The 27,670-nt window shown below is 51.3% G+C and overlaps 2 protein-coding genes across 6 annotated transcripts in view; both read right to left on the reverse strand.

Moving 5' to 3' along the window:
- Window positions 1–378: 378 nt before the first annotated feature.
- Window positions 379–10,718, reverse strand: Faap100 (FA core complex associated protein 100). 4 transcript variants are annotated; one of them, XR_003487099.2, is made up of 10 exons: window positions 10,378–10,599; window positions 10,169–10,287; window positions 8,613–9,571; window positions 7,315–7,471; window positions 5,863–6,635; window positions 5,043–5,179; window positions 3,733–3,849; window positions 1,445–1,531; window positions 1,068–1,240; window positions 379–858 (listed from the first exon to the last, which is right to left on the reverse strand). XR_003487099.2 is itself a non-coding variant. In XM_027425420.2 (10 exons), the coding sequence occupies exons 1-9, from the start codon at window positions 10,561–10,563 to the stop codon at window positions 1,072–1,074; spliced, it is 2,667 nt and encodes an 888-aa protein (XP_027281221.1). In that variant the 5' UTR covers window positions 10,564–10,718; the 3' UTR covers window positions 379–858; window positions 1,068–1,071. The 4 variants fall into 4 exon arrangements, 3 of the variants coding, with proteins under 3 accessions (XP_027281221.1, XP_027281222.1, XP_027281223.1); XM_027425420.2 differs by having other exon boundaries at window positions 1,068–1,203; window positions 10,378–10,718; XM_027425421.2 differs by lacking the exon at window positions 379–858 and having other exon boundaries at window positions 1,114–1,256.
- A 2,047-nt stretch (window positions 10,719–12,765) lies between these two features.
- Nploc4 (NPL4 homolog, ubiquitin recognition factor) overlaps window positions 12,766–27,670 on the reverse strand; it is a 55,344-nt gene continuing 40,439 nt past the window's right edge. Inside the window, exons 13-17 of one of the 2 annotated variants that reach the window (XM_027425417.2) lie at window positions 27,343–27,414; window positions 23,796–23,891; window positions 22,438–22,554; window positions 20,923–21,025; window positions 12,766–15,050 (exon numbers count right to left, since the gene is read on the reverse strand). In XM_027425417.2, coding sequence (XP_027281218.1) covers window positions 14,893–15,050; window positions 20,923–21,025; window positions 22,438–22,554; window positions 23,796–23,891; window positions 27,343–27,414 — 546 coding nt within the window. In that variant the 3' untranslated portion in view covers window positions 12,766–14,892. The remainder of the gene's footprint in view (window positions 15,051–20,922; window positions 21,026–22,437; window positions 22,555–23,795; window positions 23,892–27,342; window positions 27,415–27,670) is intronic. The other variant, XM_035447191.1, reaches the window with a different exon arrangement.

The following is a 27,670-nucleotide window of genomic DNA, read 5'->3' on the forward strand; positions in this document are numbered from 1 at the left end:
GCTAGAGGCTTCCAATCCAGAGGTGTCAGGGGTAGCCTTGGGGACAAGGCTGTGGACAGGGCTCTTAGCAGGCCAGCAGTCAGGGAGAGCCAGCAACCCTGGCAATGAGCACCTCGTTACATAAGCCAGGCTTGTACAGACTCCAGGTCGTGTCAATGGAGGCTACTCCATCTAACTGCCTCCATGGAGGACTCTGTCCTGTAGGATGGACAGACTCCCATTGAGATGAGCCCTGGTGGAGGTAGCTGGGCACTGTGAGAAATGTCCCTTTGTTATCAGGGCCAAGGGCAGAACCCCTCTCTCCCCCCAAACTGCACAGAGCACGGCAGACTCTGAAGAGGGCAAGGGCGGCGGTTAGTAAACATCGCTGACACCTAGGACGGCTTGAAAAGGGCAGCTTTGTCGGCACAGCACCACACAGACAGAACTCCGCAGGAGCAGGAGCAGGAGCAAAGCTCACAGGCAGGCTCTCCTCCCTTAGTGAGAACAGCACCACACCTGCAGTAGGGCACCGCCCAGCTGGAGGAGGAGGCTGGGACACGGGGCTGGAGGTGGCTCAAGCCACCAGCATCTGTAGGAGCCCTCCCATGGTCTTTGTGCTTTGGTTGCGGTGGGCACTCTGCCACCTGGTGGCTCCAGAGAGGTAGCCAGTGCTCCTAGGGTACGGCAGGATCAGCGGCAGGACGGTCCCACACCCACAAGTCCAAACCCCAGAAGCCCTGTGTCTCCATGGCCCGGGTATTTGGGCAACGATACTTCCCATGAGGGGTGCAGCGGTTTCAGTGGAGGGGTGCTGCCAGGCGAGCCCCAGAACTCATCCTGGAGTGTGTCCCACAGTGAGGAGAAGCTGGCCAGCAGCTGTGGGGAGGAGGAAGGCATGAGAGGCAGCAAAGTTCAGACACTGCCTGGGTCTACCTCTCACCCCACTTTCTCAGCCTTTCTGACTGACCAGCCAGGAGGCACAGCTGCTGAGCCAGGGAACCAGTGTGTGTCCTTTTCCATGCGGAGGGAACCGCAAAGGCCAGCACACTGGAGGAAGTGTGGATGGATGGAGGGCTAGGACCCACCTGGTCACAACAGGACAAGGCTAGGGTTGCGGAGCTGCTTGTAAACCTGCAGGAGCTTCTGGGCTGTGGAGTAGGATCTGACTTCATCCTCTGTGCACAGCTGGTCACGCAGTGTCTGCACCTCTCGAAGCAGTTCCTACGGGCAGGCAGCACAGCTCAGCCCGGGCCTTCACCTACGAACACCTTGTACTTGGGAGGGAGGTAGAGGGTGGTCCAAAAAAGGACATGGGGTCACATGGCCTTAAATATGTGACATACACCTTCGTGGACATGGCCCTATACATCTTGATTCTATCCTGGGAACCCCGCCCACACTGAGAACTGGGCCCCCACATGCCATCTGGGAACACTCCTCATACCCAGGGACAAGGGCTCACCTGATGATTGGCATGAATCTGGTGTAGATACTGCATTCGGAGGTCAGGTGGGCTGGAGCCTTGGGCAGCTTGCTCTGTGACCATAGTCTGGGGAACAGAAGGGTTGGGGGGCGGGTATTGGAGAGTTGCTTCTCAGAGTGAGTGCCTGAGTCTAGAGGCCAGGATTTTCATGCCCCTCAGATCACAGTGACCACTTCTTGTTTGTCTCCCCAAACATTATCACTTGGCTTTTCTCACCAGCTGGCCCCGCCTCCTGTGGAGAGCCCACTCATTCACCCAGTAGTGCTTCCCACCCTTTTGCTCAGGACTTTCCTCCTCAGAGCAGCTGGAGCTCCCACCCACAGTAATTAAGAAAGACGTTTCTAGAGTTTAAGTCAGGACCTTAAATAACCCAGGGTAGCTTCAAACTTGATATGTAGCTTAGGCTGGCCTTGAATTCCTGACCTTCCCGCCACAACCTATCAACTGCTAGGATTTTGGAATGTACCACTAGGCCTGAACAAAGAGCCCTTTTTTGTTTGTGTGTTTGGTTTTTGAAACAGGGTTTCTCTGTATAACAGCTGTGGCTGTCCTAGAACTGGCTTTGAAGACCACCCTGGTCTCGAACTCATAGAGATCCGCCTGCCTCTATCTCCCAAGTACTGGGATTAAAGGCATGCGCCACACACCAAGCTTAAAGAGCCATTTTAAAACCCTTTACTTGCATCTGTGGCTCGGACAAACTTAGGGCTGGGCCTTAGGCAGGTCTCCTGCATGATATATTTGCTCATTCCCTCTGAGGCTTACTTAGGAATGGGCATTCACTCTTGCTTTCGGAAGACAGCTTAGCTTGCTATGTGGCCTTTTCAGACAGGACAAAGCCTCCTGCAGCTGAGGCTGAATATCCACTCGGGGCCAGGAGCAGCTGCCTATGGGGAAGCTAACATCTTGGAGATTTCTGTCCATGCACCACAGAGGTGTTTGGCTGAGGGTGCCCTGCTAAATGCTACCTAGGGGGCAGTTAACGCCACCTGATTCTCTTTCAAGTATCAACTATGTCCCCTTGAAATCACACACCAAGTCCTAACACTAGTTCCTCTGTAGGCAACTTTTTTTAAACGGGGTCTTTGCAGATGACCAAGATAAAGTCACTAGGGTGGCCTTAACTATATGACTGTACTCTTGTAATGGAAATTTGGGGGAAAGGTGACAGAAGTTCTTGGAGGCTGGCTGGCCCTGTGGGTAGTCTCTGGCTGGTGGCACCACTGCTTTGGAGACTACCCTGTTAGTAGCATAGGGATTGAACTCCTGAACACAACATGAAGCCCACAGCTGTGTTAGGGCCAGTTATTGTGACACCATTCACTCTGTGGGGGCTCAGGACGACTGTAGGGAGAGACACTGTAACCCCGCCTCCTAGGACCTGCTACAGGTGTGCTTGACTACACACCTGTGAGGGCGTGGGGAATGCTTAAGGAGAGGACAGAGGTAGGAGCACTCTTTTTTTCTGGGCTCCCTAGCCTGCTGCCTGAGGGCACGCTCTCCGGCTTGTGTTTGGTTGCTGTTTATCTGAATAAAGACATCCTTATGTCAACAGCCGACGAGGCAATTAATCTCTGGGAGTCATGTGCTAGGGCTGACCTTGCAGCTCCGAGAGCAGCTAGCACCTCCACCTGGCCCTCCACTCACAGAGCACCTGGCAGCTATCAGGCCCTGATTCTCAGGGGAAATACCAGGTTGGCGGAAGACTACAGCCAAGAACTAACTGCAAGCCAGGCGTTGGTGGCGCACGCCTTTAGTCCCAGCACTAGGGAGGCAGAGGCAGGTGGATCTCTGTGACTTTGAGACCAGCCTGGTCTATAAGAGTCTATAGTGTCAGGACAGCCTCCAAAGCTACACAGAGAAACCCTGTCTCAGAGGAAAAAAAAAAAAAGAACTAACTGCAGAACTGCCAGGTGGCCACTGTGGACCTTGCCTTGAGGCTGAATCACACCAGTCTCCAGCTCGGGGCAGAGCCCTGCTGATAGCACAGGCGCCTTGGCCTGGAATCCGTGTCTGGGGCTTGGCCCCAGACATGACAAGTAATGACTAGAGATTTATGGGACATACAGACTCAGCCATCTCTGAACTGGCAGGTGACACGGGCTGACAGCACAGCTGGAGGGCGGCGTCTTGTTTGCTCAAAGGGCTCACGAATGCACCTTTCTGGGAGGTGGCAATGCACCATGCTGTCTACAGTTGTGTGGGTCCATAGGGGACCCTCTACTAACTTCAGTGCCTCCTTCCCCAACCCCTGCCCCTGCTGGTACCTGCATCCGTCTGATGATGGCATGGTGGGCCCTACACATGTTGGCCAGAGAGGAGCTCTCCACTTGGATCTCCACAGCCTGGATGGGCCCTGCGGGGCTCAAGTCAGTCACAGATACCTGCAACATAAGAGGCCCTGATTAGCTGTAACGCAGGCCGGGCTGTTCTTTACATTTCATAGGCGGACAGGCTAGAGAACCGTGGTCAGAAACCTATTTGCAAGGGACAGCCATTATCAGGATGACTCAGAATCCAATCCTATAGGAGCCACCTCATTCTGAGCTGCACCTAGACCCAAGCTAAACTTGGCTCCATGCCAGGAATGGAGTGAGGTCCTAACACAGGGGGCTGAAGTGCCTGTCTGTGGACATCTCAGCACCCTTCTCGAGGCCCTGACTGTGCTAACTAGACAGGCTAAGGGCTCGGTAGCCTTGCTTTGCTCTTTACACGGTGGCATAAGACCCAGAGCCTGAGGACTGTAGAAACACCCTGGCTGCCAGTGGTTTCTCCATGTGACTTCGAGCACAGACTCTGTCCACTGACCAGAATCACTGCCAGTGGTCCTTAGCCTTGGCCAGGGGTAACCTCGCTTACATGACTTGCAAGGGCAGTGCACTGGGCAGTGGGGTGGGGAACTGGAGGACATGGCCCCATCACTAATATATCCTGAGCTCGAGTCGAGGCCCACACATAGCTCTTGGCAGACAGGGCTGATTCTCCTAGAGTGTCTGACAATGAGACTTATAAAGGTGTGCTGCAGGGGACACTGGCTGCTGGGAGAACCCTAAAAAGAGGCTGTGTGAGGCCGGGTGGTGGTGGCACACGCCTTTAATCCCAGCACTTGGGAGGCAGAGGTGGGCCAGTCCTGTGCTTTCCCAGTCTGGCCTACAGGGTGAGTTCCAGGACAGGCTCCAAAGTTACAAAGAAACCCTGTCTTGAAAATCCAGGAAAACAACAACAACAACAACAACAAAAGGCTTTATGAGAAAAAAGAGGCTGTATGAGAGGGAAAGGCCAGAGGGGATGGGCTGTCTCCTCTGAAGTTCCCCAGAGGGACTCACAGGTTAACAGCTACTGGCTTGGGATGGTTAACCACCAATCCTGTATTTATTGTCCACTGTGACGCTAGCATTGCACAGGAAGAAGGGGACCCACGATGGATTAGACAGGGCTGGTCCTCCCGGGGACCCAGTGTTGGTGAGACAGATGAGTCTGATGGACAGTTATTCTCCATAAGCAATGGCTGAGGGACCAACTGAGGACTGTGGGCCCTGAGGCCCATCCCAAGAACACACAGGGGACCTCTGCTTGCCTCACGGACGGTGAGGTTGACATCGGTACCATCTGGGGCTGTTCCCTGGATGGAGGACAGTTTCTGGGCCCTTACGACAGTCACAGCAGCATTCTCGGCAAGGAGCCACTGCAGGGTGGCGCTGCAAAGGTGGGAACCTGGAAGAGAGAGGTACCCGATGAAGTGTAGGCAGGTCATGCTAAATGGCACCTGTGTGGCTTCCCACAAATGTTCCCTTTCCAGTGCCAACTAAGTGTCCCAAATACCCACAGTCCTACCACAAGTAGGGAGCTGAGCTCATTACCCAAGAGGCAGGGAGGAACAGGGGTCATCAGAAAATCATGGATCCTCACTCACTCCAGGAGACTCTACAAGGCAGAGGGTACACACAGTCCTAACGGCACTGTGGTGCACAGACAGAAATGCTGTGCAAGATGGTTTCAGGCCTCCCCTGGGACAGACTGACACACAACCCAACATCCACTGGGTATCGGCAACCAGGACACTTCTGCCACAGATCCAGCGCCAAATAATACAAATGGCTCAGCACATTGTGTGTGGGAGCAGGAGCCAGCCCAGTGCTGTAACAGACCTCTGGCAGAACAGCTTTTGTTATGGAGACGCCAGGTGTGAGAACTTAACAAGCTGTTCTCTGGTGGCATCTGCCTCTGTTTAGGTTGTCCCTCCTCACAGTTTTGAAGAAACACACAAAGGACATGACAACAGGGCAACATGACACCAAAGCAATTAGGGTGCAGTGGAACTCACGGGGCCACAGGGAGAGAGAGGAGCAGCCTGCTTCCACAGGCTGCAGGGCCCTGAGGCCAGGGGTGCCACCAACCTGAGTGACCACCCTCCAGCGCAGTTCTGAGCAGCACGGCTGATACTCTGATGGATGCTGTAGACGGAGGCAGGTACTTGGCCCGAAGGGAGGCAGCGCCAGCTGGCTCACTGCCAGGGGTCTGGCAGGTCTTTAGGAAGGTTTCCACAGGCTCACAGGCAGGGCCAGGCACGCAGGGCGCCCGTGCAGGTTGTTGTGAGGACACACCCGGGAAGCGCAGACACTGCAGCATGTCCACTGTGCGCTTGCACAGGGGCAGGCAGACCCCCTCTTGCTTAGGGAGGTTGAGAGGGAGCGTCTCCAGATAGGGGACCTCTAGAGAGTCGGAGGGGGCCAGGGCCCCACCCACCACCTCCCTGAGACTGTAGAAAAGCCAGCAGGACATGGTCACTGGCAGGTCGAGCATGCCACTCTCACTAGGGCCCAGGGGCAATGTCACTTCACGCCGACTGCCTGGGCCAAGTCTGTCCACTGGAATGGTATAGGTAAAAGTCGAGCCAGCCCCATCCAGATCCAAGGCAGAGGAACTAGTAAGCACCTGAATACACAAGGTCCAGCCCTGGTCCAGGCTGAAGCTGCTACTGTTCTCCAGTGTACAGGTGGCCATCAGCATGTCTCGTAACTCCAGGCGGCTCCAGGAGGTAGTGATGGTACATGAGATGGGCCGGACTCCCTCCTGGCTGGACAGCAGGGCACAGCTCACATTCATGGCCTCATTGAGGCTTGTTATGGCCTTGTTGCGCTGGTCAACAGCTTTCTTCAGGAAGGACACCCTGCAAGGGACAGACACAACACCCAGGAGAATGAGATCATAGCAGAGGGAGCCACGTCTGTGTGTGAGCTCTCAGAGGATGCAAGTAGCTCCAGGCCCAAGGAGCGGGTCTTTCTCTGTCTTGCCTGTGAAACCCTTTAGAAGCTACTTTTAGTTGCTTGACTTGACCTTTGTTCTTGGCTATAGATGGCAGGACAGGATGGAGACCCCGAACTGGCCTATGCCTGCTAGGGATAAATTAGCCCCACCACAAATCACCCCATATGCTCCCAAATGGTCCCCTTTCCCCTTTGCAACACTTCACAGTGTCGGTAGGTTGTAGGCCTATGAGGATATCTCCAAGACACAAGGCCACAGAGCTCACACATCACCAGCTCTAGGCCCAAAGTCATGAGGAGCAAGAGGACTTGGCACTGGTGGTAGCTGAGGGGAAGGTTTGGGTGTTAGAAACTTTGCTGAGAGCAGGAACACACTTGGCCTTTAAGGAAGGTCCACAGAAACGGGCAAGGGATTGACACTACAAGGCTCCTGGGACCTGTCAGAGGGTCTGAGGAGAAAGGGGTGTCTTGTCTTCTGAGGGCTCAGTGCAGACTCTTTGGCCCCTGATGGAGATAGCCACACACACGGTTGTCACTGAGAACCTCCCTAGCCTGGGTCAGTTCCCAGAGCCTGCAGCTCACCTCTCAGAGGCATCACCGATGTCCAAGAGCAGCTCCTTAATTTTCTGGCCTGCATTGGCCATTGTCATTTTGGGAGGCACAGGCACCTCAGAGTTCAAGTCCAGGCTGCAGGTGATCAGGCGCCCTTTAGAAGATAGGGCCAGGAGCTCAGTGCCACCTGATGAGGGACACACAGGGCCAGTCAGCAAGTGTGGGGCAGTTGCCAGACACTCAGCATTGTTAGCTCTGAACTCCAGGAAAAGGGTTGGCAAAGGGCCCAGGCAGTGTCCAAGGAAGGAAATGGGGTGCTGGGGGAGACTGGGGAGACCCACACCAAGGAGCTGGACAGAGAAGGTGACCATGGGTCTCTATGCAGTTTTCAATTGCCTACTCGAGATGATGTCAGCCTAGATGTGACTGATCCACACAGACAGGACAAAAAGGGGGCCAAAAGAGGACACTGTATGGCATCCAATCACTCGAAAGTGTCTGGACCTTCAATAGGCCACAGAGAGCAAGGCTGCTGAGCTTTCCAAAGAGAAGTGCTCCGCTCACCTCATCCTCACTGGGCTCGTCTCAGGAAGCCTGGCTTCTCTACCATATCCTCCTGCCCTTGCCTGGCACCGAGGGGACAGAAGCTGCCCCTGCAAAAGCTCTGCTTGCCTCCTTACTCCCAACACAGCTCTTACCATAAGCCCTGAAGTGAGGAGTTTATCAGCAGAAAGTCAGCTCCCACATACCCTGGTCTCCAGGCACATGGACCCCTGCCCCAACCCTGTGGCAGTTTGGCTCTTCCAAGCATTTTTCCCCTGTTAACTGTTTTCTGAGGTCTTAACGTACTCATAGATGATCTTAATGGAAAGCACTGGGGGAGGGGAGTATCTTCCTCTCATCCCAGAGCCAGGCAGACTCTGAGACACCCTCCGAATGTCTCATAAGCAGGTCACATAGCAGTCACAGCAGGCTCATCCAGCTCTCGGAGGACACTGGGAGGCTTGGCCTGACCTGATTTGTTCCTGCTGTGGAGGGTGCTCTTACAGCAACTCCACAAGCCACATGCTGCGAGCCGGCGGCACCCGAGTGAGGAGACAGAGAACACCTAGGCAGAGCGGCACACTGCCCAATCCCAGGCAGGACACACATGCAGAGGTGCCTCGGACCCCAGGACAGGAGTGAGTGAACCACTGCTCTGTGACAGGCCTGGTGAGGAAAGCCTGCCTACCTGCCACCTTAGCACAAGTCTCACCAAAGAGAAAAGGAAGGGCAGCTCAGGAGAAAGGCTGCCCCAAGGCCCAGACACATCTAACAGCAGGTCATACCTGTAGATGCCCCTGATGACACAGTCAGAGTGAGGACACTGCAGATGTTCAGACTGGCTGGGCACAGCATGGAGGGCAGACCTCCTATCGCCCCGTCTGCCTTCTCAGGGCTCCAGGGAGTGTCTCTCCGAGTCAGGTCTACCACACAGAGGTTTGAGGGGGTGCTGTGGTACATGCGGCCATCCCGGCCACAGGCAGCACAGAGCACAGGCCCCGGGAGGCAGTACTCACGAAGCTCTGGTACTAGAGTCCCTGACTCACTCCAGCCGGCTTTGATGGCCAGCGTCCGGCCTTGGTGGCCGAGGGCTACCAGGCAGTCAGAGTGCACATTCTCCTCAGGCAGCGGCTCTCTTTGCTCTTCCTCAGCATGAGGCTCCGCCCTCACAGCCCCAATGAAGACCACAGGCTCCTCCAGGTGATGGAGGATCTTGACTAAGACCTTTGGGTCACCAGGGGCTAACCCACAAGTGACCAAGGCCTTCAGAACCACGCAACAAAGCTGGCCGTCAGGGAGACCGCAGAGGATCACAGGGGACTGCATGAGGGTGGCGTCGGCTCCAAAGAGTAGACCAAAGAGAGCCTCCTCCAGTGTGAGGCAGCCACAGCCCTGGGGGTGACCGTGAGGAGCCCTGGAGTCTGGTGGGAACGTGCAGCACAGCACCGGGAGGAAGCAGGGGGCTGCAGGCTTCCCTGGCACCCCACCTGGAGGGGTGCAGGTGGACAACTCCACCTCACCAATCTGCCCTCCGGGCCGAGGCGCCTCCCCTGGACAGGGGCGCTCAAACAGCTGCATCTTCCACTGGGTGGGGCCCTGTACCAGGGTGACCAGCATGTCATCGAGCACCGTGAAGGCACAGAGCGCGGCATCTGGGAGGACACAGGCGTCGGGGTCCACATGGATCACAGGGGGAGGGTGAGCCTCATCCTCTCTGTCCTCACAGGAGGCCTGGATCTCAGCCCTGCAGGACAATGGAAGAGTAGTCAGTACTGGGTGGGGTAGCTTCGTGCTACGTGTTCAGTAATAACCCGACTTGATCTCGGCAGGCCAGGCAGGAGGCATCACAGGAAGTGCTGGGAAGCGCTCCCGTGGCATCCACAGGCCGCTCGCTCAGCAGGTCACATACACCACTTGACACACGGATCAGCCAGGAGGAGGGCCCGCAGGCAGACAATGCTCACCAGCGTGGGAATGGTCCCCCGTGCTGCACCTGGGCTGTGCGTGTTGTTTCCCCAGCACCGGCCAATGGCCTGCCAGCCTTTGCTGTCACTACCAACAGGACACACCTCTCTCTGAGACCCACTTCTGAGAGGGCAACAGCGGTTGTGCTCCTGGCTGCAGACTTCCTACCTGAGCCCCAGCAGCTAAGCACGGGTGGAGGCGGACACTCGGGTGGTCACACCCGCACGGTTAGCGCGCGGGCGCTGGGGCCAGAGGTCCTTCCTGCGTGTGTCGGCGGCCGGCACCCGGGGCAGCGCGCCCGGGGCAGGGCATGTCGCGGCTCTCCGACGCCGCGCCTCCCTGGGGACCCGCCACGTGGACGGGCCACGCCCCTCACCTGTCCCGGGAGTCCAGCGACAGACAGTAGATGCCGGTCCGCGCGCACAGCACGTAGAGCGCCCTGCGGGCCGCCAGGAGCTGCAGGTGCCACACCTGGTGGGGAAACTGGTACACCGCCTGGGCGCCGGGAGAGCGGGTCAGGCCCTGCCGGCCGGGCTCACCTCGGAAGGGCGCCGCCGCGCCCGCCCGCCCCCGCCGCCCGCTCACCGTCAGCACCCCGCCCTCCCGGTCGTACACATAGACGAACTCGCGCCCGGTGGACAGAAAGACCTCCGCCTGGTGGCGCAGCACATGCGGCTTGGGCCCCGCCCGGCCTCCGAGCGGGCAGCAGAGGTCGGACAGGTAGTGCACGCGGGAGGCAGAGGCGGCGGCGGCGGCGGCGGCGCCGGCCATCGTGCGGGCGCCGGGCCAGGGCTCAGCCTCCAGGGCGGCGCCGCCTCCGGGCTTTACGGCCGCCCACAGCGCGGCGCGGCGCGGCCTCGGCCGTAAAGCGGCCGCTGCGGGGGCGGGGCCTGTGCGGGGGCGGGGCCTTGCGGCCGGGCGGGCGGGGAAGCGGTCTTTCAGGTCCCTGCCTCAGACCGCCACCCCCCTTCCCGGCGATCGGAGGGCTTGCTCTGGTGCCCGGCTCGACGCCGCACCCGGTCTTGTCAGTCGGCACTCGGGAGGCTCAGCACACCGAGCAGTCCCTTGGCCGGGGGCGAAAAGGGGCTTCGGGCCAGCCAGCAGGGCGAGCCTGCGCTCTCCGCCTGAAGCGTCGGGAGGCCTCTTCGCGTTTTCCTCGATGGCAGCTCTGCTTGCTGCTCTTAGAGGGAGCAGGCGGAGGTGAGAAGCCTCCTCTGGATGACGCCCCAAGTGGAAGCTGGAGTGCTCGCCTCCTGAGATGCCACCGGCTACACTGTAGTGCAGCTCCTCGGAGGCTGGGGCACGATCGCTTGAGTGCGGGGTCAGCTCAGGAAACCCTGTCTCTTAAAAACCTTAAGCGGCCAACCAGGGGACAACCGGGCACAAAAAAAGTCCCATAGGCTTGGACACCTATCATAGCTGTTAAAACACAACCGTGGGGCTACAACATGGCTCGGCATTTGAGAGCACTTACTGTTCTTGCGCAGGACCCAAGTTTGATTTCCAGCATCTACAGCCCCTGGCATCCCCAAGGGCTCCCGCGCCCTCTAGTGACCTTTCTATTCATGTGCACAAAAACACAGTAAAAATGATGAGCCAGGCGGTGGTGGCACACACCTTTAGTCCCAGCACTCTGGAGGCAAAGGCAAGCCAGGACTACACAGTGAGACTATCTCTAAAAATACCAGTTTCGCATTGGTTTTTATGGACAGGGTTTCTCTGTGTAGCCCTGGCTGTCCTGGAAGTCGCTCTGCAGACTTCGCTGGCCTTGGAACTCAAGAGATCCCTGTGTCTCTGCCTCCTGAGTGCTGGAATTAAAGGCATCTACCACCATGCCCAGTTGTAAATTAAAAACTAAAAATGAAATTACAAACTAAAAGCCAAATCACAACTTTAACCTGAGCGTGAGGCTGTGGAAGGACTGGACCTACTGCACCAATTCTCAGTGGCATTTGGAAGAGATGTCTGAGCCCTGTCACCAGGCTGCTCTGAAGACACCTTGGGGGTTAAGACGTCCTCTACAGGACCCGAGTCTCCTCCAGGGAGTTGGAAGCATCCTCAGCTCATCTTCTGCACACCAGGCTTTAACACTGAAGACTGTCCCTATGCAGGCGTGTGCACACACACACACACACACACACACACACACACACACACACACACACACACACACACACACACACACACACACACACACACACACACACACACACACACACACACACACCACACACACACACACACACACACACACACACACACACACACACACACACACACACACACACACACACACACACACACACACACACACACACACACACACACACACACACACACACACACACACACACACACACACACACACACACACACACACACACACACACACACACACACACACACACACACACACACACACACACACACACACACACACACACACACACACACACACACACACACACACACACACACACACACACACTCACACACACACATACACACACACACACACACACACACACACACACACACACACACACACACACACACACACACACACACACACACACACACACACACACACACACACACACACACACACACACACACACACACACACACACACACACACACACACACACACACACACACACACACACACACACACACACACACACACACACACACACACACACACACACACACACACACACACACACACACACACACACACACACACACACACACACACACACACACACACACACACACACACACACACACACACACACACACACACACACACACACACATACACACACACACACACACACACACACACACACACACACACACACACACACCACACACACACACACACACACACACACACACACACACACACACTCAGCCTACTCCTGGTGGGCAATGGTTCTGGGCACAGAACAAGGCACTGGGAGCAGGGCAGTCGCTTCAGGCGCTTTTATTAGGTTCCACTGCAGGGCTAGGGTCAAAGGAATACTAGTCCACACCCAGCCAGTGCACACCTGAGCCCAAATCAGAGCCGAAGCGGGAGCACCCATGTCCCAGGAGCAGGCTGGTCAGAGCAAGGCCAGGGCGAGGCCCCATCTCTGGGCCTGAAGAGGACCATGGCAGCCACTGGGTTCACGTGGGTAGGTATACCCACAGGCACCCCTTTCTGGGTTATAGTGCCTGATGGCAGGAGGGATTAGAGGTGGGACTAGGGCCACCTCCATGGAGGAGGAGGTAGCTGAGCTGCTCAGGCCTGAACCTTCTGTAGGGCTCACCCCAAGCTGGTAGCATTAGCTTGACTCTCTTTGGACAATAAAATAAAGTGCATTACTGAACAAAGAGTAATTCAAAACCATAAGCAGAGAAATCACAACAATTTCTTTAGCTAAAGACAAGAAAACAAGAATGATGTGGATTCCAAAACATGAGAAAAAGTAATTAACTTTGTAGACAAAGATGGGGGGGGTACGTGGTGGCAAAAGCTCTCCAGAGTGTGCTGTGCAGTACCTGCCCAGCATGAATAATGGTGCTAGTACAATTGGTATCAGGAGCACAGCTAAGTCAAGGACACAGCTATTCCAGGATATCCAGTCTACCAGATTCAGGGATCAGAAAAGACGTTAAGTATGAAGCCCTAACCAGGGAGGCTACCAGGAGGGAGATAGATAGCCCTCAGCACTTTCTCTGTAGACTGCTGGCAGGTGGCTGGAGAGACTGGCTTACTCTCTACCTCCTGACTCTCCAGGATGACCCTGTCAATACTAAACCAAACTCGATGGGTCCACAGTCCCAGGGCCTCTGACCTCACTCAGCTCACCTGCCAGGTGAAACCAGAGATGCTGGCCCAGCCCCGCCACATGAAAACCCTGTCCACAGGGCCAAGGATGGGGCAGGCAGCATGGGTGCACTCTGTAAGTGTCACATACGGCCTCTGATGGTCTGCGGTTGGCACAGCCTTTCCCAGGGTGAAGGACAGCTGACTGAGCTCTCATTAAGGCAAAGAGGCATCACGATATCCACGTCTTACCTGGGTAAGGGCTGTCACAACACAGCCACAGGGAGACCTTTTTTTTTTTTTTTTTTTTTTAGTTGCCCATACCTGTCCAGGCCTCATGGTGGTCACATGGGCACCTTTCCTAGGCTGTCTCAACTGCCACAGCACTGTGTAAGAAGGCCACAATGTAGGGAGACCTTGGGTAAAGGAGCAGTGCTGGGAAAGGGGGACCAGATTCCCAGGGCTGCCCACAGACTCGGGGGCTGACTGCCAAGCAAGAGCCACCACTGCTTTGCTAAACCACCCAGGCTACCAGCTGCCACCATTCTGTGGCATGACAGGAAAGTCTCAGGCACTGAGGTTTGCTTCAGAGAACTGATGGCGGCCCCTGCCCAATAACCACCCTGAACACCCAAGAAGGGCTGCACTGAAGGAGGAAAGAAAGCAGAATTAAGTCGCTCTCACTCCCATCTGTGCTGTTTTATCTTAAAAACAATAAATAAAAGTTTTCTGGGCAGGAATTACTGATAACTGCTGATTTCAGGCAAGGGCAGGGTCGCACTACACTGCAGGTCAGACCAAGGACCACCTAGCCACACATGCTCCCAACAGGAGGGACACAGCCCCACAGCAAGGGAACAGAGACAGCCAGGAGCATCCATCCAAAACTGGGGAGAAGGTTGGAGGCAGAAAACAAAAAGCAGAGGAAGGAAGGAGAGCGGGGTGACAGCAGCAACCTCTCTGTGCACCCCCGTTTCAGAGGGTTGTTTGGAGGTGCCCAGTCCTTCCAATTCAGTGGGGAACTGTTGCTGGGTGAGGCTTGTGGGGTGCTCTTGGGCAGGGCTGCTCTGCCCTTCCAGTTGGGAGGTTCTGTTCAACCCCAGCATAGCAGCTGGGCTCTTTCTCTTCAAGATCCGCACTGAGAGGCCTCAGTGATCTGGGATACCAGGGCAGCTGGCCCCACTGCTTCAGGGCTGTGGGCTTCAGGCCTTATAGCAAATATGTGGCGCTCCAGGCTTCAGAGAGGGCTGGTCTGGCCCAGTCCCGCTCAGTAGAGGGCCAGAGCCCTAGGTCCTGGGGAGGCTGCACATCTCGCAGTGGCCGGTGCCGGGTTGGTTCATGAAGGTGCAGTGCTGACAGGCCCACATGGCAGACGGAGCAGCTCGTGCAGAGCCCCCAACTGCACCATATTCATGAAGGCCTGGGAGCTGCACACCAACAGTGCCTGTAGAGTGAAAAGCAGGGAGAACCCATCATTGCTGCCCAGAGAAGACATCTCCTGAGAGCTCCACGACAGGGGCAGAGGTGGCTCTGAAGCCCCTACCGTTTGAGCACACACTGTCAGCACATACCCCACCCCACTCTGCTCTCAGCAGGAGTTTGAGTTTGCTCCCTTGTTGCTAGGCAGTGCTGTGAGAGCCACCACACCCTGTGGTGGGCATCTGAGGAGTTTCACTCTTACACAAATACTTTGTGGACTTGTATCTTCCTTTCTCTTGGGAAAGGTCCAGCAGTAAGACTTGCCACATCAGAGATCAGCATCTAGCATTCATTCCTTTTCTTCTCTTTTCTTTTTGAGACAGGGTTTCTCTGTGTAACAGCCCTAGATGTCCTGGAACTAGGTTTTGTACACCAGGCTGTCCTCAAACTCAAAAGATATCCGTCAACCTCTGCCTCCCAAGTGCTGTGATTATAGGTGTGTGCCACTACCACTAGCTCTGTAGCATTTCCTAAGAAATTCACACCCACTCTCAAAGTAGAGTTCAAGTCCTACCTGCCCCATGTTATCAACAGTTCCTGATACTGTCAGGTTTTTTTTCCTTTCATTGAGTGGCAGCTCAAGTTTTCAATGCATTTCCTTGATGAGGAGTGATGAGTACATTCCTACATCTCCTTTTGCAAAATGCGTTAACAGCCCTTATTTAAGCTCTTGACTACTCAGAGTCTTACATCTTTAGGTAGGAGGGACATGTCATCAGCATGCATTCCAAATATCATCTTCCTTTGTGTGCCTTTCCAGGTTGCCAACAGTCTCCCTCAACTCATACAACTGTTTAATTTTCAATCTAAACAATTTTTTTGTTTGTTTGCTGCTTGGGTAAACACTATCCCAACAAGCAACACCACCAGACAACCCTGAACTCAATGCATAGCCCAGTGCTACTAAGGGCTGGAATTTACATGTGTGTGGCCACTCGTCAGTTTACCAGGTTTGTGGTTGGTATATGCCTGTGTCCCATTCCGAGGTCTGAACCCTAAGAGAATTTCTGCCTACTCCAACATCTTTAAGACATAAATGCAGGGCTGGAGAGACGGCTCAGCGGTTAAGAGCACTGCCTGTTCTTCCAGAGGTCCTGAGTTCAATTCCCAGCAACCACATGGTGGCTCACAACCTTGTGTAATGAGATCTGGTGCCCTCTTCTGGTGTGCAGGCAGAAGACCACACAAAATAAATAAATAAATAAATAAATAAATAAATAAATAATATCTTAAAAAAAAAAAAAAAAAGGTCTCCACCTTCCCCTTGGTTTTCCAAAACGGGGTTTCTCTGTGTAGCCCTGGCTATCTTGGAACTTGCTCTGTAGATCAGGATGGGTGTAGGTCTTACTAGGCCTAATACGTCTCCTTCCAAGTACCCCTACTGTGTGCTGTAATTACACTTCTGTTTCCCAACTGTCTTCACATAATCTTCTCTTCAGTTTGCCGCTCTAACACCTGTGCTCCAAACCCACTCTCACTCCTGACCATCGTACAGGTTATCTCCTTTCTGGGCAACACCAGGCTGCTGCATCACTGAAGCTTGATGCTTCGAGGTTGGGCAGTGTGACTTCTCCAGCCTTTACCTCACTTTTCAGATGGTCTTGGCTCTTCTAGATTCTCTATGTATCTAAAAAACATGCTAGAACCTATTAATTTCACACACACACAAAAAAAAAGTGTCACAAAACAAAACACTTGGGAACACCTTGAATGGATTGGCTAAGTTCTGTGCTGGAGCTCCCATGACAACAGGAGAGCTTGTGTATGAAGCATGCTACTCTCCAGCCTGAAGAGTCAATTTATCTACAAGATGTCGTTTTCCTGATGTTGATGACTGAAGTTTCAATAAAAAATACACAAAGTTTGCTGTTGTTGTTTGAGACAGGGTTTCACTATAGAATAGCTTTGGCTGCCCTGGAACTCTGTAGACCACAGAGCTCCACCAGTCTCTGCCAGTCTCCACCAGTCTCTGCCTCCCTCTGCTGGGATTAAAGGTGTGCGCCACTACGCTCAGCCCGGTGTCTTGTTTGTGATGCTGTCGGGGCACAGTATTTACTTCCCACCCCAATCTTGTGCACAGGACTGGATCATCAGGCTGCTGTGGGGTATTATTTTAAGGTGTGTCACGTTTGTTTATGCTCAACAACATTTATTTTACTCTGTGAAGCTGTGTTTCTGTGCCTGTCTAAAACACCTGATGGTCTAATAAAGAGCTGAACGGCCAATAGAGAGGCAGGAGAAAGGACAGGTGGGGCTGGCAGGCAGACAGGATAAATAAAAGGAGAAAGAGCAAGGAGCCACGAGGACATCAGGGAGCCAGAACCCAGCCAGCCACAGAGAAAGTAAGATAACTAGAAGTAAGGAAAAGGAAAAAGCCCAGAGGCAAAAGGTAGTCGGGAAAGCTAGCTAGAAATACGCCAAGATAAGGCCAGGCATAAATCTTATAGATAGTAAGATTCTGTGTGTGATTTATGTGAGATCTGGGTGGTGGGTCCCCCAGAAGTATAAAGAACCCTAAAGAGGAAGAATTAAAAACAAAATAAAACAAAAACATTTTAGCATACCAATGTGGGGACCATATTTCCATGGAGGGCCTGAGAAAGTACACAGCTCCTTTAACAGGAGTGGTAGCGCACGCCTTTAATCCCAGCTGTTGGGAGGCAGAGGCAGGCAGATCTCTGTGAGTTTGAGACCAGGCTATTCTACAAGAGCTAGTTCCAAGACAGCGTCTAAAGCCACAGAGAAACCCTGTCTCAGAACCCCCCAAACCAAAAAAAAAAGTTTCCACCTGTTGGTGAGCCCTGGAGCAGCCAGTATGTTAAGTAGGAACAAAAAATGAAGTAAACCCTTCTCAAACCGCCATCCAGCAGGCGGTCATGGATCAGGTAATGCACTCTTTGTGCCAAGCTGGCAGTTCATGAAGGGCTCGATTCCACTGGTTAAAAGAGAGTGTTCTGGGAGACTGCCATGGCCACAGCCATGGGGGTTACTATCATGGGATTCACTGGCTTCTTTGTGAAGCCGATCCACGTCCCTATTAATAACACTGTGAGGGCTGAGTGCTTTCCCTTCGTGGGAACCAGAGAACAAAAGAGGGTGTGAGCCACCATGTGGGTGCTGGGAATTGAACTCAGGACCTCTGGAAGAGCAGCTGGTGTTTTTAACCTCTGAGCCATCTCTCCAGCGCCCCCGGTTTTCTATTTCTAAATTAATTTCAAAATAAACATTTTTCCATAAAAACAAAAAAGATAAAAATGCCTGCCATATCACAAGCAGTGGCATTCTATAGCTCTAGGAAGTTTGGATCCCCTCAAGCTTTAGGCTTGGCTTTCTCAAACTGCCCCAAGAGTGGATGGAGCCAGCCTGCAGAGCAGTTTTGAGGACCCAGGTGTAGTGTAACAGTCTAAAGTTTGCTTGTGCAGTCAAAAAAGGCTAAAAGGCAGTAAAAGAGGTCCAGACTGAAAAAAACCCTCTAAACAGGTTCCAGTGTGTTTTACAATGTGCGTAGGCTCAAGAAACAAAGGAAATGTGTACAGAAAGTTATAGAAAGATTACACAGGCAGCTTATAGTTTAAAAAAAAATAAAGTCCTTAAAGAGACAGTAAAATATGAAGGGAAAAAGCCATGGAAAGATGGAAAATACACAGGGAGTCTGGACCCTGTAAGCTCCTTTGTTGACTTTGAATTTTCTGAATGTTGACGAGCAAACAACAGCTGATAAGAGACCTGGAACCGAAAGGACTGCTGAAATGAACCAGCCTACATACTCTGGGAGTGTCTTTACTTTAAAAAAGTAAAATGTGGGGCATTGGTGGTGCACACACCTTTAATCCCAGCGCTTGGGAGGCAGAGGCAGGTGGATCTCTGTGAGTTTTAGGCCAGCCTGGCATACAGAGTGAGTTCTGGGACAGCCAGGGACACAGAGAGAATCCCTGTGTTAAAAAAAAAAAAAAAAAAAAAAAAGCTGTTGTAAGGTATAATTCTAGCTTTTGAAAGTTATTATTATAAACTATTTATGATTATCAAGAAACATGGTGGGGGGCAGGGGGAGAACTAAGGTTGGAATATAAAATGAAAATTTTAAAAACTGGCAAAAAAAGAAAAAGGTTAGTAGTTATTTATGACAGTCTAATTTGTAGACATGTTAGGCATGTTTTCTAGGTCATAGAGAGCTATATTTTAGATATTTTAGATAGACAAATGGTTTTCAAATACTTCAAACACCTACAGAATATGACATTAAAATGGTTGTCAGCCTAAGGCTTTTCACGACAATGAGACACACCTGCCCCTGGCAGTTCCAATTCACTTCCGAGATGAGGGAGTTTGCTTTTATTGTGGCAAGGTCAGCCACTGGGCAAAGAGACTGCTTTTGTCTTTGACTGTTTATACAGTGTCCTGTGCAGCCCATATGCAGGACACACAGGAAAGTGACTGTTGAACTTTGCCAATACAAGGCAGGACAGTCCTTAAAAATTCCTGCTTCACTGAAAAGTCTGCCAGACACTCTAGTCCTGTAGGCTGAAGACGGATGCCCCAACATTGCACAGGTGGCTGTCCAGGCAGTCAAATATTCTGTTGTTAAATAATATTACATCCTCTGGGTCTTTGATGGAGTTGTTATAGACAAGATAGTTTTAGTTGAAGTTTTCCTTAGTTATGTTTGAAAGTGTAAAACTTTGGATTCACTAAGACAGGATAGATAATGCATTGTTTACTCTGCATATGCTAACTACAATCGAACAGAATATTGTAAATTAACTCTGGTCCCTGACTTTTTTTTTTTTTGGTTTTTCGAGACAGGGTTTCTCTGTGGCTTTGGAGGCTGTCCTGGAACTAGCTCTTGTAGACCAGGCTGGTCTCAAACTCACAGAGATCCACCTGCCTCTGCCTCCCAAGTGCTGGGATTAAATGCATGCCCCACCACCGCCCGGCTGTAAATTAATTCTTACTTGATGTTATGTTGCTTTTATTGTCTAACTCTGTGAAGCTGTGTTACCGTGCCTGTCTAAAACACCTGATGGTCTAATAAAGAGCTTAATGGCCAATAGCAAGGCAGGAGAAAGGACAGGTGGGGCTGGCAGGCAGAGACCATAAATAAGAGGAGAAATGAGAGAGGAGGGAGGAGGACATCAGGGGCCAGCCACCAAGTCAGCCACAGAGTAAGAGTGAAAATGAGACACACAGAAGTTAGAAAAAGGAAAAAGCCCAGAGGCAAAAGGTAGTCGGCATAATTTAAGTTAAGGAAAGCTGGCTAGAAACAAGCCAAGCTAAGGGTAAGAAATAATAAGAAGACTGTGTGGTCGCCGGGCATTGGTGGCGCACGCCTTTAATCCCAGCACTTGGGAGGCAGAGGCAGGCGGATCTCTGTGAGTTCGAGACCAGCCTGGTCTACAGCATGAGTTCCAGAACAGCCTCCAAAGCCACACAGAGAAACTCTGTCTCAAAAAACCAAAAAAAAAGGAAGACCCTGTGTGATTTATGTGAGGGCTGGCTAGTGGCCCCCAAAAGTATAAAAAGCCTAAAGAGGAAGAATAAAAACAAACAAAAGCATTTCAGCATCCCCAACGTGGGGCTAGAGTAAAAGAAAATACAACACAATCAGACATTTTAGGAGTTCTTGAACACAGGGCTTGAGACCCTGTCACCTCCAGCACTGGGAGTTGTTCAGTTTCCATCATCAAAGTGAAGGGGACGGTAACACCTGTAGTGCTCAAAAATCCCTTTTCAGACCAATGATCTATTGGTGCACACAATCACACAGACTACAACTCTACAAACCCAAGGATCATAGCTGGACAGAAAATGGCCACATCAGAGGGAATGGGGACACTTACTGCAGAGCTGCTCAATGGTGGCCCACTGCTCAGATTTCTTCCATGTCTGTGCGAGCTCCTCATTTCTGGTTCTCACGGCTTCTAGCAGCAGGCTGATGCTGTCCTGTAAGAAGCCACAGGAAGGTTCTACTTTGCTCTGATTGATGGGAAAGACTATCTTTTTTTCCCTTAACATCAACAACATCTTTCAAAAGAAAATTGAAACAAATCTCAGAGGCTGTCACTGCAAAATGAAGACACATTAGATCTAACTGGGGATTCAACTTAGTGTCAGAGTGCTTGCCTAATGTGAAAAGCACTGGGATCAATCCTCTGTATGGAGAAAGAGAGGAAAAGGTATTAAATATATATATTTAGATGCTAGAGTTAACTAAAACTTAATTTCTTCTTAAACAGCCCCAATAACAAAGAAGACACACCCTGGGTCTTAGAGGAGCAGCAGAACAGGAGCCCAAGTCCTCTCTTATAATCAATCTCCCGACCCTTTGCTCTTTCTCTTCTCATTCATGCCTGCAGACTATCTATAGCCTTTGGGGTCAACATTACAGAGACAAGTCTCTGCAATGAGGTTAATGGAGGACTCTCAGTACCTCCCAAAAATGTTTTTATCCGGTTATCCCCAAAACAGTTATGCTGGATGGAAAGGTGGTCCTGAAGCAGACAGACAGACAACCCTTCTGTCACCTTGTATTCAGATGGAGGGCTTATCCTGAATGCAGAAGGCTGATCATAACCAGAAAACCCAGAGTCCCTCATGTACAGTATCATACTGGGTGGTGGGCACGCCAGTGTGCCACCACGATGTACATTCATACGCCCAGGACAATCACAAGCTACTGGACGGCGGAAATCTCCTGAGAGTGAGACCTCCATTTTGTCACCCTTAGGGAAACAGACTAAGTTAGTGTGATCAAGTTCAGAAAGACTTATTCTTATCTCCTTGATAATTTCCATAGATTTGGGGTAAAGAAAGGTCATGGAAAAAGGACACTCAAGCCATATACACAGGCTTCCTGGTGGAGCTTGTTGCCCTGCGCTGTTCAGAGAGCATCCACCATCTGCAAAACATTCACACTCATCTCCCCTTATGGCGTATCTTAAAATAATGCCAACTGTGCAATGGTGTGTGCAGGACCAGGAAACTGGCCAGCCTTTTTGGGCTCAGGCCATGGCAGCACTGGCTCCTAAGGAGAGGCAGCATGGGGAACAGCAAAGGTACCGTCTCTGAGGCTGTGCAACAGGGACTGTCTGAAGCGCCGATCCGTAAGGCTGCAGGCTAGAGGACACGGCTCACTCCCCTCTGCTCTCCCGGTGATTCTCAATAACCAAAACGTTTTTCACCACAAAGGCTAAAGGTCAAGCATCTCCATCAACAGTGAAGTTCCCCTGTGAAGAGTGCTATGGCCTTCATATTCTCACACACTGGGAAGGAGGCAGCCACCTCTTGATTCCAAGCTTTACCTCCCAGTACGTGGGTTCTGAGGAAAGAAAGCAAGCAGGGGGCAGAGCGGGTACCTGCAGTGGCATGACTTCATTGGTGACCAGAAACAGCAGGAGGTGGAAGTCAGAGATGGTGTCCAAGAACACAGATGAGTTATTCTGGGACAAGTAGGTGGCCAAACTATGAAAGTCCTAAGGAAAAAGTCATCAAAGAAGGGACATGATCACAAACCGCAAGCACTGAACCAGGACGAGTGCAGCCTCCTATTAAAACAAGCACGTGAAAAGGCAGAGATACGTCCTGTTTCTTTAACCACAAGGGAGCCCAGGAGAGGTGCAGAGAGCTACAGGGCTGTGTGACTCTCCTGTCCAGGGGCAGCCCTCAGCACTCCTGACCCAGGTATATAAGGAAGTGGGTATTTAAGTGGGCCCAGATCCAAGACATTGTTCAGAACACATCCCTTTACCTACCCTAGCTGTCTTGGACATCAGGCAGCCTCTGCCTCCTGAGTGCTGGGATTAAAGACATGTGCCATCACACTTGGCAAGGATAGCTTTTAAACAGCCAGACATGCAAGACATCTCAAAGGCCTGCCAAGTAACTGACACTGTGCCACAGGCATCTGACCACCCTGGACAGACAGGCTTCGAGGAACCACACCAAAAGTAGATGGTATTTACGGCTATTCTTCAGCCAATTCACACTGTAAAATACTGGTACAAAACTACTAAAGAACGAAGACTGTCTGTACCTGTCAGTAATGGCGTCTCAGGTCTAGTTGGAGCTGTAGTTAAACCAAAGGGCAATGTAGGAGAGATGAGCAACCAAGCCCATCCACACCACAGGCTCCAGGAGTCCTGACCTAGCGAGCCCAAGACACAGGAAAGGCAGGGCAGACCAACAGGGACGTGAGACTCTGCACTCCTCTGTTGTATGGGATAGTAATGCACAGAGAAAGCTTGGTAGACAACAGAGTGATGAATAATATTGGAAACACTGAAAAGGCAAGTGAATAGCTGGAGAGATGGTTCAGCGGTTAAGAGCTCTTGCTGCTCTTCCAGAAGTCCTGAGTTCACTTCCCAGCAACCACATGGTGGCTCACAACCATCTGTAGTGGTGTCTGGTGCCCTCTTCTGGTGTGCAGGAAGAACACTTTATACATAATAAATAAATCTAAAATAAACAAATAAAACAATAAAAAGGCAAGAGAGAATGGATTGTGGCAATTCCGTAGGCAAAGGCTTCAGGGTATTTAAGCATGGTTATCTACTGTCTACTGAAGAAAAGACATCCAAGTAATAACAAGGCCCAGAAAAGGGCCTCATGGGACTTGTCAGATAGTGAAAGTGGCACTTTGTGAGAAAAATAAGACCAATGCTAGATAAATAATTAGAAGTTCCATGAAATTTTGTCTCTAAGACAAAGAGCTTACCTGTGTCTCACCCAGCACATCCCGGTTTTCAATAGGAAACGGATTTTGTGAAATAGAAAAAGTGAAAACTGGATCCTTGGGAAAGGTAGTTGTGATCTAAGAAGAAAAAAAGATATTGTGACAGTGCACAGAAACAGGATGGGCACTCCCTGCCTATGCCAGCAGTCCAGACAGCCATTCTGAGCCTACAAGGTATGTGTTAAGGGAACTGGAAACTGTCATCCTCAAATAATGGAACCCAGACTCTGGGAAACAAACCTAAGAATATATGTGTCTTAAAAGTGCTCACACCATGCCAGGAGTTGGTGGCGCACGCCTTTAATTCCAGCACTCGGGAGGCAGAGGCAGGTGGATCTCTGTGAGTTCGAGACCAGCCTGGTCTCCAGAGCGAGTTCCAGGATAGGTTCCAAAGCTACACAGAGAAAACCTGTCTCGAAAAAAAAAAAGAAATTGCTCACACCAGAGAAGCCCCTGGCTCTGTTCAGTGCTGACACAACACCTGACTGCAGCATCAGGACTGTGGGGGGCCTGTGCCCCTGTGCTCATTTTGTTAGAGATGTACAAGGCCAGTTCATCCTGGTCAAACAAGGGAACCACAGAAAGGAACAGAGAAGGAAGGAAGGCAAGAGGCAGAAGACTAAAGGCATAAAATTCTCAACACCAGGCTTGGTACCATGTGTGCAATCAGCCAACGTGGGCATGAGAAACACCCATCACCTCTAAGAGTCTACCATGAGACCCCCAGACTTGCAGGCAGGGCTAAAGTCACAGGCATCTATTTTCCTCCAATGTTAGTGAACCTAAGTCAAGACTTTCTAACAAAGGTAAGACATTTCTTTCTTTTGACTCCAGGATGCTTTAGTTAATAACAGAGGGCATTTCAAACCTAACATGTAATCAATAGAATCCTCAGGGTCACTGGAGAATGTGCAGGAATCAATACAAACACGGGTTTTATTCCTCTTGGCAGAGGCCCCTTCCTAAGCGCAAGTTACCAACACTTTTGGCTGACATACTTCTCTCTGCACGTGACATTAGCATCATCAGGTCATACCCCTTCCAGACATAGAATAGCTATTCTAACTCCCATGGAACTATTTCTATAGAATGAAAACATTGCTCTGGTTGCTGTGATCTGTTTTCTACATCAGCAAAGGCAGCAGGCTATTTCAGGATTCAGTGATGGCAATGTCAGCACTCTGTAAGGACAAGCTGAACCATCAGATGCATCAGAGGTGGCTGGTGCTTTACAGACATGTATTTGCAGCAGCGAGACGAAAAATGTAGCCTTGAACCATGTGCTGGCCACGTGGCCTTCAGGTTACTATCTAAGAGAGATGGCTCTGAGTACGGTACTGACAACACAGTTCCAGCTATGTCTGAACACTAAACATAAAAGGAGTATAACCATGTTGTAAACAAAAGCCTGGGGATACTCAAGTCCCTTCTGGGTAGGCACAGACAGGAGTGGAAGGGTGGACGCAGAATATTTGCTAGTATTTACAGTAATCCAGAGTTTCTTTCAATACACACCTGTAACCCAAGAGGCCAAAGCAGGAGATTCTGGGCTTGAGGGATGCTGGACAACTTATCTCAAAATAAAACGTAAACAAGATGTGGAGATAGAGGTCTAACAGTGTGCCTGCCTAGTAAATGCAAGGCTATGTACTCAAATCTCTAAAGGTGGGGGGTATTTAGCCGTGAAGGAGACCCTTGAGAGCAGCACAATTAAAGTCTGTGGTGGCTCCAGGGGCTCACTCCAGGGATCCAGTTCTTCATGAGCTTAAGGGCCGATCAGCTCACGCTTTCTTGGTGTGAAACAGCCATCCCACCAGCACTTGGGAGACGACTCAGTTTGCAAAATCTTTGCTGGGATACAGCTGTCCTACCCTTAAATTCAAGAACAGAAGCTATGTTAGGTGAGATGGCTTATACCCCAGCACTTAGGAGGCAGAAGCAGGAAGAACTCTATAAATGCAAGGCCAGCCTAGTCTAAACACTGATTACCATGACAGTCACAGCTATATAAATGAAAGCCTATCTCTACGAAAAAACAAACCCAAAAGCAAACTCAAACAAACGACATCGTCAAAACTCCAGTATTATATTCTAGGTACAGCGGGGCTCATACCTCTAATTCCAGCCCTGAAGAGGCAGAGGCAGGATTTTAAGTTTGAGGCCAGTGAGGGCTATGGCCCTGTCTTTTAAAAAAAAAGGGGGGGGGAGGGGGTGCTGGAGAGATGGCTCAGAGGTTAAGAGCACTGACTGCTATTCCAGAGGTCCTGAGTTCAATTCCCAGCAACTACACGGTGGCTCTCTACCATCTGTTAGGAGATCTGGTGCCCTCTTCTGGTGTGCAGATATATATGGAAGCAGAATGTTGTATACGTAATAAATAAAATCTTTTTTAAAAAAGGGGGTGGGGGGACAGGGGAGTAGACAGCTCCAATCCAGGTCTACACTATCTCTGGCCCCAGGTAAAGAGCCAAACAGCACTGTTCAGACACCTGCCCTAAGGCTGTCTCAGTCCTCATTTTCATAGGGGCAGAGAATATGGGTGTTATAGGGTGGACTGTTCCCCAGCAACACAGTGATGCTGAAAGGTCTGTGTGGGGTGCTGGGGGTGAAGGGAAGGGCTTAGGAAGCTCACTCTAAATCATGCTGACTCCTCCATCAATCTGTTTTCATCTTAATTACACCCCAGGTAGTATAAAAACAGATGCTTTTATGGACTAGGTAATAAATATGTTCTCAGGAGCTGTCAATTGAAATGGAGCATCTATGGGCTAGGCTCAGGGGAACTCACTGCTCCAAATGCAATGATATTTTACTGCCTGAATCATATAGCCATCCTAAGTCCAAATGCAGCCTGAATAGATATTCTGGCACAGCAGTAACGTAGAAAATGAGCTGCCTCCAATCCCCCAACAGAACACTGTAGGCCATGACACCCCAGCTGCTGTTGAGTTAGCAGGCTTTGTCCTGCAGCATTCACAGCACTGTGGCCAAAGGCATGACTATGTCTCTGTGGCCATCAAATTTCTCAACACAGAAGCAGCAGCAGAGACAGCTCCTCTAACCTCCTGGAGGTTTGCCCAGAAACAACACTGGTCCTCACTACTCACAGCCACTAAGGTATAGATGTGTCCAGGAAACTCTTGATGGAGGGGCCCCCAGGAGTATGACTGCTGCTGTGTTAGGCAGGGCAACATCTGTTACCTCCTGGGCAGTGGGCAGCTACCAGCCCAGATTACAGAACTGTTCAGATTCCCCCGGGACTCAGCCCCATGAATCATATGCTTTCCAGAAGCCACAAGGTACAAACGGAGGCAGGTGTCCTTTGTTTGCACTTCAGCACAAGGAAAAGTTAATCTCTGGGTTGTTTAAACTGTGCAGTTTCTAGAAACACAGAAGCTGATAATTCTTGGGATAGCGTGTTGACTCAAATCTCCATGGCTTCCTTCCTCAAGTGGCCAACACCTAGGAGTCCTGGCCTTCGAGGGGCTATGGTACCAGTCAGTGAATCTGAGTACAAAAGAGTACTTACGTCTATGATCAGGTACTCCACAGGCAGGGGGCGGGCCAGCTGGGTGATCTCATTGCCAAACTTGTCTATGTCCTGAAACAATCAAAGGCCACCATACAGTGCGTGAGGGTCAACAGGGACAATATTCTTTTCACACCTGTGTGTCAACCTTTAAATTGTTGTTATTATTATTATTATTGGTTACAGCATCACAACTGACCTGGATGACAGTTACTATGTGGACCAGGCTGGCACTGAACTTGTGGCAATTATGACTCTATCTTGCCAGGGTTAGAATTACAGATGTACATCTCTATGTCTGGCTCTTTTAAGATATTATGATTTTGCC

The sequence above is a fragment of the Cricetulus griseus genome, chromosome 7, assembly GCF_003668045.3.
Source record: "Cricetulus griseus strain 17A/GY chromosome 7, alternate assembly CriGri-PICRH-1.0, whole genome shotgun sequence".
NCBI classification, from domain to species: domain Eukaryota; kingdom Metazoa; phylum Chordata; class Mammalia; order Rodentia; family Cricetidae; genus Cricetulus; species Cricetulus griseus.